Genomic DNA, 13,105 nt, shown 5'->3' on the forward strand with positions numbered 1-13,105 from the left:
CAGGTAACACCAGTATATAAGAAGGGTAGAAGGACGGATCCTCAAAATTACAGACCAATATCCTTAACATCGGTTTGTTTCAGGATTCTCGAACATATTCTCAGTTCGAATATAATTAATTTCCTTGAGACAGAGAAGTTGCTGTCCATGCATCAGCACGGCTTTAGAAAGCATCACTCCTGCGAAACACAACTCGCCCTTTTTTCACATGATATCTTGCCAACCATGGATGAAGGGTATCAGATGGATGCCATATTCCTTGACTTCCAGAAAGCCTTTGACTTGGTGCCCCCACTGCTGACTCCTAACTAAGGTACGAGTATATGGGATTGGTTCCCAAGTATGTGAGTGGCTCGAAGACTTCTTAAGTAATAGAACTCAGTACGTTGTCCTCGACAGTGAGTGTTCATCGGAGGTTAGGATATCATCTAGAGTGCCCCAGGGAAGTGTGGTACGTCCGCTGTTTTCTATCTACATAAATGATCTTTTGGATAGGGTGGATAGCAATGTGCGGCTGTTTGCTGATGATGCTGTGGTGTACGGGAAGGTGTCGTCGTTGATTGACTGTAGGATGATACAAGATGACTTGGTCAGGATTTGTGATTTGTGTAAAGAATGGCAGCTAACTCTAAATATAGATAAATGTAAATTAATGCAGATGAATAGGAAAAAGAATCCCGTAATGTTTGAATACTCCATTAGTAGTGTAGCGCTTGACACAGTCACATCGATTAAATACTTGGGCGTAACACTGCAGAGCGATATGAAGTGGGATATCTTCGGTTCATTGGTAGAATTTTGGGAAGATGTGGTTCATCTGTAAAGGAGACCGCTTATAAAACACTAATACGACCTATTCTTGAATACTGCTCGAGTGTTTGGGATCCCTATCAGGTCGGATTGAAGGAGGACATAGAAGCAATTCAGAGGCGGGCTGCTAGATTTGTTACTGGTAGGTTTGATCATCACGCGAGTGTTACGGAAATGCTTCAGGAACTCGGGTGGGAGTCTCTAGAGGAAAGCAGGTGTTCTTTTCGTGAATTGCTACTGGGGAAATTTAGAGAACCAGCATTTGAGGCAGACTGCAGTACAATTTTACTGTCGCCAACTTACATTTTGCAGAAAGACCACAAAGATAAGAGAGATTAGGGCTCATACAGAGGTATATAGGCAGTCATTTTTCCCTCGCTCTGCTTGGGAGTGGAACAGGGAGAGAAGATGCTTGTTGTGGTACGAGGTACCCTTAGTTAAACGATCCAATTAACAGTTCAGTCCGATTGTCAGGTATATCCTCTACCCACACTATTTCATACGAGCTATCTACTTCAATTTCTCTACAAGGCAAACTACCTCTGACACCAATAAATACTCCACCACCAACTGTATTCAATCTATCCTTTCTGAACACTTCATTTGTTTCAAAAAAAATTTCAGCTGAACTTATTTCCGGCTTTAGTGAGCTCTCTGTACCTACAACTATTTGAGCTTCAGTGCTTTCTATTAGGGCTTGGAGCTCTGGTTCTCTCCCAACACAGCTACGACAATTTACAACTACAATACCAATTGTTTCTACAATGACTTTATTGTATTATACCTGCCCACTTTTAGATGGACGCCCCTTCTGTTGTTCCTTGGACCCTCTAACCTAAAAAACCGCCCAGACCCTCCCACACAGTCCCCACTAGCCATGTAGCTGCCTCCTCTGTGTAGTGGACTCCTGATCTATTAAGCGAAACCAGAAACCCACCACCTGATGGCGCAAGTCAAGGAATCTGCAGCCTACACGGTCACAGAACTGCCTGAGCCTCTGATTCAGACCCTACACTCAGCTATGCACCAAAGGACCACAGTCAGTTCTATCGACAATGCTGCATATGGTGAACTCCACCTTAATCTCGGAAGCAAGACTGGCAGTCTTTACCATTTTCACTAGCTGTCCGAAACCAAGACACGTCATTGGTACCGGCATGAGCCACCACCTACAGTTGGCTTCACCCTCTACTCTTCCACACCTGGAATGACTCACCCCAGAATTCACATGGAGTGCACACTGGCTTCCTTCCCCTCCTTGCATCCATGTTCCTAAGGGCCCCCATTACGCGCCTAACGTTGGAGCTCTCAACTACCAGCAAATCCACACTCTGTCAATGCCCAGACCTTGCGGGCTGAGAAGCTTCCTCTGGAACATGGTAGACGACTGCATCTGGCTCAGAGACATCGTCAGCCACAGATAACGCGCGAAACCTGTTCATCAAACGAATCAGAGAGGCCCTACGATTGGCCCCTCGGAAAGTTTTTCACTGCCTGCCAGACTTTGGAATGATATCCCAACTCTATCACGGGTGAGAGGTCAACCTCAGTGAATGCTTTGTATAATTTCAACAGAAACAGAACAGATTAACCTCCTGACATATTTTGCACATTTCCACTCAATGACGTATTGTGGAATAATTTTCTGGAACAACTCATCACTTACAAAGAAAGTGCTGATTGCACAAAGGTGAGCAGTTAAGATTAGTATGTGGTGTTCACCCATGGTCATCACATATATAACTCTTCACGGAATTAGACATTTTAACTGCACAATCACAATGCATACATTCGCTAATGAAATTTGTAATAAATAATCCACGGCAATTTGAGAAGAGTATGACGTCCATACCTACAACACTAAGAGGAAAAAAGTGACCTTTATTGTCCATTATTAAAACTCTCAGGTACTAAAAAATGCAGCAACAAAAACTTTTGATAATTTGCCCAATAATATTAAGTGTCTGATAAATTAGTGAAGCAAGTTTTAAATCTAACCTAAGACCACTTCTACAATTATGGAAAGGATAAATTACTACACACCATAAAGGTGACATCAAATTGCATACGGACAGAAAAGACTGTTACACAGTAAGCTTTCAGCCAAAGCCTTCATCAGAAAATAAAAGAACGTTTGGGCGCGCACGCACACACAGGCTGTTCAGGTCACCCACAGATAATGGTCATGTGCATATGTGAGGTGTGCTTTGTTGCACAACAATATGGCATCTCCCTGTCCTTCAAAATGCTTACTCAACATCCGACACTGTTCACAACCATTACATTTACTACCAGGTCTTGCAAGAACACTTAATACAAACAACATTGATGCATTCTGGTGGCCATTGTATATATCACAGGGAGTTGCAATTATAATCATTTACATACCTGGCAATGGTGTTTGCATGTATGAAGCTACACTGACATCTGACAATGTCTTCTGGGTGCTTCACTTTTTTGGTCATGCATTGTGTATTTATGTGGTAGGTATGATGCCTTCAGCTGCACTTATAGGTCCTATTCCATTTGCAATCAATGCTGATAATACATTACACCACCTTAAAGAAAGTTCAGCATATTGGAAATAGATTTTTTGTACTCACTATGGATGTATGATGATTACCCAGTATCCACAAGATCACCTGTTATCAGAGAGGGGTTTGAAGATGGTGTAATGTGACACAGAAATCAATTGCAAATAAAGTAAAACCTACAAATACAGCTGAAGCTGTCATATCCCTAATACAGTTACAGGTCTTTTTTGGGGAAGGTTCACTATTTTTTCCATCACCACCATGATGCATCAGAATAATCATTTGTGGACCTACTGACATTTGTTATTGCCTCGTAGTCCTCATTATTACATAATCTTCAGGACTAGGAATACAGTTGAGTATGGAGAGCTTTTTGAATCTTTCCAATATGGATTCTCTTTAAATCCAGTTCACGCATTAATATCTGTTTTTCCACAGTTCAGAGTTTCTTTAGCTTGCCTCCTGGAAATAGGTCTTTGGAGTAGACAGTCATAATGAAGTTGTGGCAGTCCTGATAAGTTAAAAAAATAAAAACAAAATACATTTCACTGTATTTGTCTGACACATTTAGCTGCAATTCATTAAATGTTCCCTTCTTAGCTCCATGAAAAGCTATGCAAGTAGAACAGTTTTCTTAATTATAAGCCTTCATTTAATGCTACAAACATACACTTGCTTCTGTGATGCCACATTTACTTCAGTGATACCACATTTACTTCCTGTAATGCAATAATTGTTAATGACATCTGCTTCATAAATGACCATTAAATTAAAGTTAGTATAGTGATCTAGTGTTGAAAAGTACAATTAAACAGAGTACAAGAAACTTTACAAGATGTACAACTTTGCTTCTGCCGTTTTTTCCCCAACATTTGAGGCTTTAATGAAACAAATTGGTTACACATGTATCATTCAAAGTATTTTCCATCGCTGGCCACTACTTTCTCCCATCTTTCTGGCAGTGTACGAATACCGCATCGAAAAATTGTATCTTTTGAAGCAATCCACGAATCGATCAAATTTGTGACTTCATGAGATGGGAAGTGTTTGTCAGTCAGGCCATGTGCCATTGATCTAAAACAGGTGACAGTCAGAGGGAGCAATGACTGGAGAATACAGCAGGTGGGGTAGGACTTCCCATTTTAATGTTTCCAAGTATGTTTTGACCCCTTTTGAAACATGGGGCCGAGTGCTGTCGTGTTGCAAAATCACTTTATCGTGCCTCTCGCTGTATTAAGGCCATTTGTCTTAATTCTCTGCTCAAATGCATTAATTGCATTCGATAACAAGCACCTGTGACTGTTTAACTTGGTTTTAACATCTCATAGTACACGATGCCGAGCTGGTCCCCACCAAATGCAGAGCATGATCTTGGAGCCGTGAGTATTCAGTTTGGCCGTCGACGTGGAAGCATGGCCAGGATATCTCCATGATTTTTTGTGTTTAGGGTTATCATAATGAATCCATTTTTCGCCCTCAGTCACAATGTGATGCAGAAATCCCTTGCGTTTTTGCTTCTGAAGCAACTGTTTACAAACACAAAAACGCTGTTCAACGTCTCACACGGGACCCAGTTCCTTCTTTCTGAATCATGCCCATAGCCTTGAGATGTTTTGAAATGGCTTGCTCTGTCTCTACCACTAATCATTCCATTTCTTCTCGAGTCTGATGTGAGTCTTCACTCAGCAATGTCTCCAATTCTGCATCTTTGAAAACATTTTCTCTTCCACCACTACACTGGTCTATGAGATTAAAAATCACCATTCTTGAAGCGTTGAAACCACTCACAACACGTTCTTTCACTAATAGTGTCTTTACCATACGTACTTGAGAGCATTCGATGATACTCAGCCAATGTTTTCTTCATATTGAAACAAAACAGCAACACCACCCGCAAATGACAAGAATTAGGCTCGCAAACTGACATTTTCAATCAAGAACAACTTTACGACGCAGACAAAAATCAACTAATGTTTGAATGAGGCTATGTTGACCGAGGTCCAAGCTAACTGCCTGATATCTGTGATCTATTTATTTTGACCGCTACTTACCATTGTCGCCACCTATCCGGTAACAGCGGAAGCTAAGTTATACACCTTGTATATGCACTGAAATTTACCCATCATATAGCTTGCTGTTCACAATATTTGAAAAAACAGAAATTAAAACAAATTTAAGGACCAACAAGAAATAATTTGAAAATGAACATGTTCATGTCCCCAAACTGGGAGAGCAGTACCAAGCATTTAAGGACTGTAATCATCTTAGTGTCATATAGTGTATATCTCTCACTATCTTTCTTTCTTTCTTCCCTGTTATTATATAACCCCCCCCCCCCCAAATGCACGTGTGCACACACACACAACAAAGAACAAAGAGAAGTTTAAAAGTTTACCTTTGGCATGACCTCTTCGGGGCAAGGCACTTTGAGAGATGGTATAAGGCTGGAAATGTCTGTCCCTTGAAGTTGCTCTTCCTCATACTGGAATATAATTCCAGCCTCTGTGTCAGCAGATATAATGTAACCCCTGTCGTCTATCACAATCTGGAAATGCAATTGCAAACATTTACTATCTTGTGTTCATTTATTCCCCATTGATCACTTCACATCAAATAAGCTTTGTTATATGTAGACAGCAGTAGTTTTTAGTTTGACATAGTGTATGGAAGTCAACTGTTCCAAAGATAGACAGTTGGAATGTGCTCTGTAACAACAAAAAAAAAGCTTTTTCATACAACACTGGAATTATTGTACAATCATATGATAAAAATGAAGGGAATGGTTTGACAAGGGACAGACTAAAACAAAACTATTTAACTGTTAAGGAATATGTATGAAACTGTAACCAGAAACTACATAAATAATAAAATATAATTGCTGGTCCTCTACGACAATGCAATGTTAAAATTACACTATCTTACACCTCAGAGCACTATCTGGATTTTATAAAGATAGAAGAAACAGTTACCAATTCATGTGAAAGAAACCATCAACCTCTCCCCAACAAAAATTCCTGAACAAATAGGGAGCACAATGATGGATGCAGAGACTGGTGACCACATGGCCACTGTAACAAGACAATACTGTAACATTCAAGCTCATCAAAAATAAATGCAAAATATGTCTAATTAAAAAGAGCAGGGAACACTTCATTTGATGCCCTCTTAAGAGAGAGGCTTCACTCCTTCCAAATTAAATATATAAATGTAGACCAGAAGTGTCTTAATTCAAAGAAATAGTATAGACGCTAATTCAGAGAGATATGATATAAATTAATACAAAATAGTACTGAGTGCCCATGGGACACAAAACAGGTCAGTACACTGTTGCAGAAGCAACAAAAAAGCATTACAAATTTAAAAGAACACAAAATCTCCAAGATTGGCAATGTTTTATTGAAGCTTGAAACCTAGTGTGGACTTCAATGTGAGTGACTTAATAGTTTACACAATGGAACTGTCTCAAAATCTAGTACAAAATTCAAGAGATTCTGGTCATATGTAAAGTACACCAACAGCAGACACAATCAGTACCTTCACAGTGTCATAGCAAGACTTTGCCACTATAATGGAGTCATTGTTTCCTAAAATTTCTTCACCAAAGTAAAAAAAAAAGTGCCAGAATTCCAACTGAGAACAGCTAACAGCTCCCAACGTGAGTAACTTGGAAGTAGATATCAATGGTACAGCAAAGCAGCTTATATCACTTAAAAAATGTAAGTCTTCCAAACCAGACAGAACACCAATTACGTTCCCTTCTGAGTATGCTGATACAATAGCTGCATACTTAGCCATAATATACAATTGGAAAGTTGCAAAGGAAAAAGGAGTAATCCAATCAATTACAACTGACCAGAATTTACGATTTTGGGTCATATGCTGTATTTGAACATTATGAGTTTTCTCTAAGAAAATGGTCTCCTGGCAAATGATCAGCATGGATTCAGAAAATATTCTTGTGAAATACAAATAGGTCTGTATTCGCTGAAAGGGAACCTCAATTTGGTTCCATGATTCTAGATTTCCAGAAGGCTTTTGACGTGGTTCCTCACAAGCTACTTCTAATCATATTGTGTCTAAGGAGTGTCACCTCTGTTGTGTGACTAGATTTATAATATCTTGTCAGAAAGGTCAAAGTTCTTGGGCATTGACAAAGTCATCGAGTAAAATGGGAGCGATATATATGGTTCCCCAAAGAAGTGTGACAGGAGCTCTGCTCTTTCTAATCAACACAAACAATTTAGCAGATAATCCGAGCAGCCCACTGGAGTGTTTACTGATGATTCCGTCATTTAACATCTCATAAAGCCATCATAAGATCAAAACCAATTGCAAAATGATTTACACAAGACATCTGTATGATGAAAAAGTGGTAACTGACTCTAAATAATGAGAAGTACTATAAGGGATCTGCCAAATTTCGGTTCATAATAAATCACACAAATCTAAAGACTATCAATTCGACTATACACTTAAGATTTAAATTACAAATGACTTAAATGAGAGCAGTCACATAGATAATGTTGTGGGGAAAGTGACTCAAAGGCTGTATTTTATGGCAGAGCACTTAGAAGATGCAGCATGTCTGCTAAATAGACTGCTTACATTATTCTTGTCCATCCTCTGCTGGAGTATTGTTGCATGGTAATGGATAAGCATCACATAGGACTCACAGAGAACATAGAAAAAGTTGGAAGAAGGCCAGTTCGCTTTTTATTACCGCAAAATAGACTAGAGTGTGTCATGGATATGATATGAGAGTTGTGATAGCAACCATTATAATGAAAGTGTTTTTTGTTGCAGCCAGGTCTTTCCACAAAATTTCAGTCACCAACTTTACCTCTGAATGGAAAAAGATTTTGGTAGTGCCCACCTACATAGAAGAAATGATCATCGTAATAAAATAAAAGAAATAAGATGTCATACAGAAAGGTTTAAGTGTTCGCTTTTCTGCACACTGTTCGAGAGTGGAACAATAGAAATAGCTTGAAGGTAGTTCAAAGTTCCCCCCGTCAGGCACTTAACTGTGAACTGCACAGTAATCATGTAAATGTAAATGTGTTGCAATCTAAACAAAAAAAGAAAGTCATGGATAACTGACTAAAGATAGCTAATGGATCAAGAAGAAGCTGCAAATCAAACCCAGATGAATATAGAAGAGTGAACAAAATTACTAGGAGGAGAATCATAGAAGCACAAGAATAACTGAAACAAAAATATGCATGCTGAAACTTTAAAAATTAGACAACATCACTGTTTGTAAGAAAGAAGAAGAAGTGACTGGGAATTCCCATGCAAGATGCTCGTGTGTTGGCAGATCATCTGCAGGAGCCACCCGTTTGGAGGAAATAGGGACAAGTTATTTTAAAATGTTTATTTTTAAATATTAACTTCTATGCTCTAAATTGCTTGCTGTGAACACCACCCACAGCCTTTCCACAGTTCCAGTACGTGCTGCTTGACTAAACAGGGTTTTTTACAGTGATGACTGCTGACAGGGGGATGCCTTAGATGTGTGTTGATCACAATCTTCGACCAATACGAGTGCAGGGAAGAATCACGAGGGGGTCTTGGATGCGAATGCCTGAGAGCTATGGCAGATACAACTCGCTCTCCTAGCTTCTGGCTTCCGATCTGTTAACATATGCCTCTCTCTAAGATCAACTCTTAACTCTGGCCATAGCAGCCAATTACATACGGACAATGACTTTCCTAGGTGCACTGTCTGTATCCCTTTAACGTGGATAAATACCGTGTGTGTGTGTGTGTGTGTGTGTGTGTGTGTGTGTGTGTGTGTGTGTGTGTGTGTGTTTACCAGATTTTGCAGTAGGTGTAAGTGAATGGTTAATGTTTTTATTAGCAGTATCAGCCACTGATTGGTAATAGGGATAAGACTGGTTCTCCAAGCACTCTATGAAAGTGGTTCATTTCGCACTGTTGCCTGAGAAGTAAGGCAATTTCTATTTGTGCCAACGTGAAAAAAATGAGATGAGATGATCTGCGCTGCGTGCCACCTAGCGGTACTGCTTGCAGACGATGTGAGTTGCCCACATGGCCAATAAATGTTTGGCTCCTTACTGACCTAATTGTTGAGAGAGTGCACACTTACAAATGTACTGTCTGCAGTCACAGAATAGACAAACCCACTTACACAGCAGGCCTCCCAATAACAATGGAAGCAGAAGAGTTAATCAGGGAAATGACAGGATGACAAGTGCAGCCAACTCACTTTACCATTAAAAGCGTAACTCATCAACTTTCATGGCGTAAAAGAGTTGCTAAGTGTCACTGTGACTGGCACTATGTGAGGAAATCTAGAACAAATTTGTGTGTACATGTGAGCACAAATAAGCTTAGTTCTCCCACCTCCTGGTGATAAGCACTGGCTGAAGTCATCACGCTGCTGCACTAGCAGTCAAGGGTCCCTGGGAAATAGTTAAATTGGTGATGGAAAAAAATATTGGTACAAAATGGGGGTTACGAAGAAGCAAGGTCAGGATTTTGAAACCATCTTGGAATACATGTTCTGTGCCAGTGCCAGGGCATGATTGACCTACAGGTCCCTTACTGTCTAATTCGGCAGAGCAATTCATCATTTATGATGGCAATAGCACCTTACAGGCATGAGGAACTCTGGGGAAGGACACAATTATCCTGAAATTACTATTCACCATACATCTTGGTGTTAAAGGCAATCACCCCTCCAACAATAAACAGCACTTCAGAAAGATTCCCTCAGTGACAACATAAACCGAGGTATTAATGGAACTTTTGCACAGACTCCGCGCAAAGTGAGAACTTTGCAATGCAGAGATGAAAAATTTAAGGGAGTGTATCCCCATATGTTTGGATAACTTTGGAGTGAGAAATATTACAATAGCCCATGGAAAAGTACAGGACAATAGGCAGAAACCAATCAGTGATGAAATACATCTCCACCCCACCCCCAGGTCCCTCCCTATAGGGGAAAAAAACCGACAACAGAAGTCTTTGCCTGTCAAAGTAGTTTACATAATCACACCACACTTTAAACAGAGGTTGCAAGGAAAGGCATCACATTTAACTGGGTCTGAACAGCATCTGTTTTACCTGGTCTTGGAGGAACACACTTGGTTGTTCGAGCAAAGGCAATATTTTCCAGCTGATGGCCTCATTTACCATGAAATTACAACCATAGATGATAGACCTATAGTAGAGAGACCATACAGAATTCTTTGCCACTATCTCTCATAGAAGAAAATATCCAGCAACAACTTTATGCACAATTTATACAAGCATCCACTAACATCTGGCCGTCACCACTATTGGTTGTAGCTAAGATATCAATCAATGGTGAGAGAACCTATTACCTGGGTGTGGATATGAGGATGGTAGATAAGGTCACTACCCCTGACAAACTGGGCATAGCATCGATGAAACCTGTAAAGATTTGGAAATTGCAATTCTTCACTACCTTAGGCATGAAATCAGGCCACCACCAAATTACAATAGATCCTCAAGACAGACCAAAGATTGGTTTCGTAACATCTTCTGGACTGTATGACTAAGGATGCCCTTTAGTCCAAGGAATGCACTTGCCAGTTTCCAAGATTTACATTCTTGCTACGGCAAGGACTGAAACCTATAACATGTTTGGTTTACCTAGATAACAGTGTTCTCTTGCACCACTGAGGAGCACAGTGACCAAATGAGGAATGTGTTGTCAATATTACAAAGCGACCATTTGAGTCACAAGTTTAAGTGCTTGGAACAAATTATAAGCTTCGCTGGAGTAAAACCAGATGCATGGCAGAAAGAAACTGTAGACAATTTTGCTACTCCTACTAATGTCAAAGAGTTACAGAACTTTTCATGTGGCGAAATATTGCTTTCTTTTTTGTATACGACAGTGCTACAGAACTTCTAGTGCGGCTACTGAAAGGAGTAGCCTTTGAATGGTCTACAGAATGCAAAACTGCTATGCAAGAAGTTAAGATTTTTTAACAATTTCTCTCTTAATAGCATACCCTGACTTTGAAAAGCTGTTCATATTGTAATGTGACAGCTCTGACTTTGCTGTAGGCTGCATTTCGTGACAGCAATATGATAATTATCCTTCTCACCAACTTGGTACGGCTGAAGTTAGTAACAAAACTATGGGAAAGGAGACACTGGCTTTGGTATTTGATCAGGGTGTATACACGGACAAGGAAAAAAATTCCTGGATTTTTCCTGGATCTCCTGGTTAAAAATTCATTTTCTCCCGGATGAAAATACACTTTTTCTGTGTTAAGTGACAGTATACTTTCCCTCGGAACTGTAAAACATATCCTTTGAATGGATATGGTTTTATACAGCAGTGTAGCATTTCCCGGCACTTTAGAATATGAAACTCGTAGCGAAAAAACACGTTTTGGAAAGATTTTTGATGTGCAGCAACATGTACCCTGCATATTTTCGTATCACGAAAGTATAAATTTGAATTCCAACAGCAGGAAAATTTAATGGTTTAAATTAATATACATAGTGTTGCTACAAGAAAAGCAAAGCTTTCGCATATAATATTTGTCTAGAAAATTAATAAGCTACAAGAGACGCTAAGCTTTCACATGTAATGTTGATTTGTTTAGCGCATGTTACACCTTAAAGTACATCACATAAATATACCAGTAAAATTTTTAAAACCGACGTAAATCTCTGATCTTCTGGGCAATAAAATTCTTCTAAATGGCTCGTCATCAAAGAGTTGATTTTTAAAAGAGAGCAAACGCTCTTTGATGTAGGAAATTCATAGTACATTCTCGCTCATAGTTCTTCTTCCGTAAAAGGAAATTTACTTTGAAAATAACGCTTTTCTAATAACTGTTCGCAATATTTTTCCGTGACTTGTTAGAAATAGATTCATTTCACCAGTTGCCAGACAGCGCCAGATAAGAGGGAGGCTTCACCGCACTCGAGCAGCTAAAGTGACGTAGGAAGCCCTAATGTTCGTACGTGTAAAACATCAAAAGCATCTTACTTCTTGACATAAAAGAAACAAGACGTGAGAGGATACTCCAAGGGCGTCGGAATTTCGTGAACTGTACTAAAACGCATAGTTCGCCTGACAGTCAACCAACATTTAAAAATAAATTAAAAGAATTTCTAGATGACAACTACTCCTACTCATTGGCTGAATTTTTAGATATAAATTAAGGGAGGGATAAAACTAACTTAAGCATTAGTGTCATGCAATATTTTGTGTACTGTAACATCTTGTACAGACATCTTTCATTAACCTGACACGTTCCACATCATTACGAAGTGTCGTATTCATGATCTATGGAACAAGTATTAGTCTAATCTAATCTTACAGTGGACATCCGTATGTCCGATTTCCAATGACGTAGGCCTCGACCTGATATGAAACTATTCAGTGTAGTTTTCGGGGCGTAAATTTTCTTCGAGTACCAGTACTGTATTATGTCATGTTTGGTTCTTTGTTATGGCATAATGCAATAAGTGCTAGAAGATGAAGACGTGCACTTGAAACACGGCAAACAGTTGAAACTAGCCAATAATGTGGAATTAAACACTTCGTTTCAATGCCTTCAATGCCTCAGCAGGAAACCCTAATAAAGGCCAAATTTCTTTAGGTAACCAACAAAAATAACTTTATTGTTCTGCAAGGCAGTTAATGCTTGACTGTCAGTAAGGTGTAAATAAAATAAAATCTGAAACTAGTAACATATTTTAGCCTTCCGTAATTACGTGAATATATTTTAATTCACTTAATAACTCCC

The 13,105-nt window shown here is 39.4% G+C and overlaps 1 protein-coding gene across 5 annotated transcripts in view; it reads right to left on the reverse strand.

The window, feature by feature from the left end:
- The window catches only part of LOC126345965 (PAS domain-containing serine/threonine-protein kinase), a 212,289-nt gene that overhangs the window by 106,892 nt on the left and 92,292 nt on the right, over nt 1–13,105 (reverse strand). For all 5 annotated transcript variants that reach the window (XM_050002149.1, XM_050002147.1, XM_050002148.1 and 2 more), the window contains one exon: nt 5,740–5,889. In XM_050002149.1, coding sequence (XP_049858106.1) covers nt 5,740–5,889 — 150 coding nt within the window. The remainder of the gene's footprint in view (nt 1–5,739; nt 5,890–13,105) is intronic.

This window comes from Schistocerca gregaria, chromosome 1 (assembly GCF_023897955.1).
Source record: "Schistocerca gregaria isolate iqSchGreg1 chromosome 1, iqSchGreg1.2, whole genome shotgun sequence".
Lineage (NCBI taxonomy): Eukaryota > Metazoa > Arthropoda > Insecta > Orthoptera > Acrididae > Schistocerca > Schistocerca gregaria.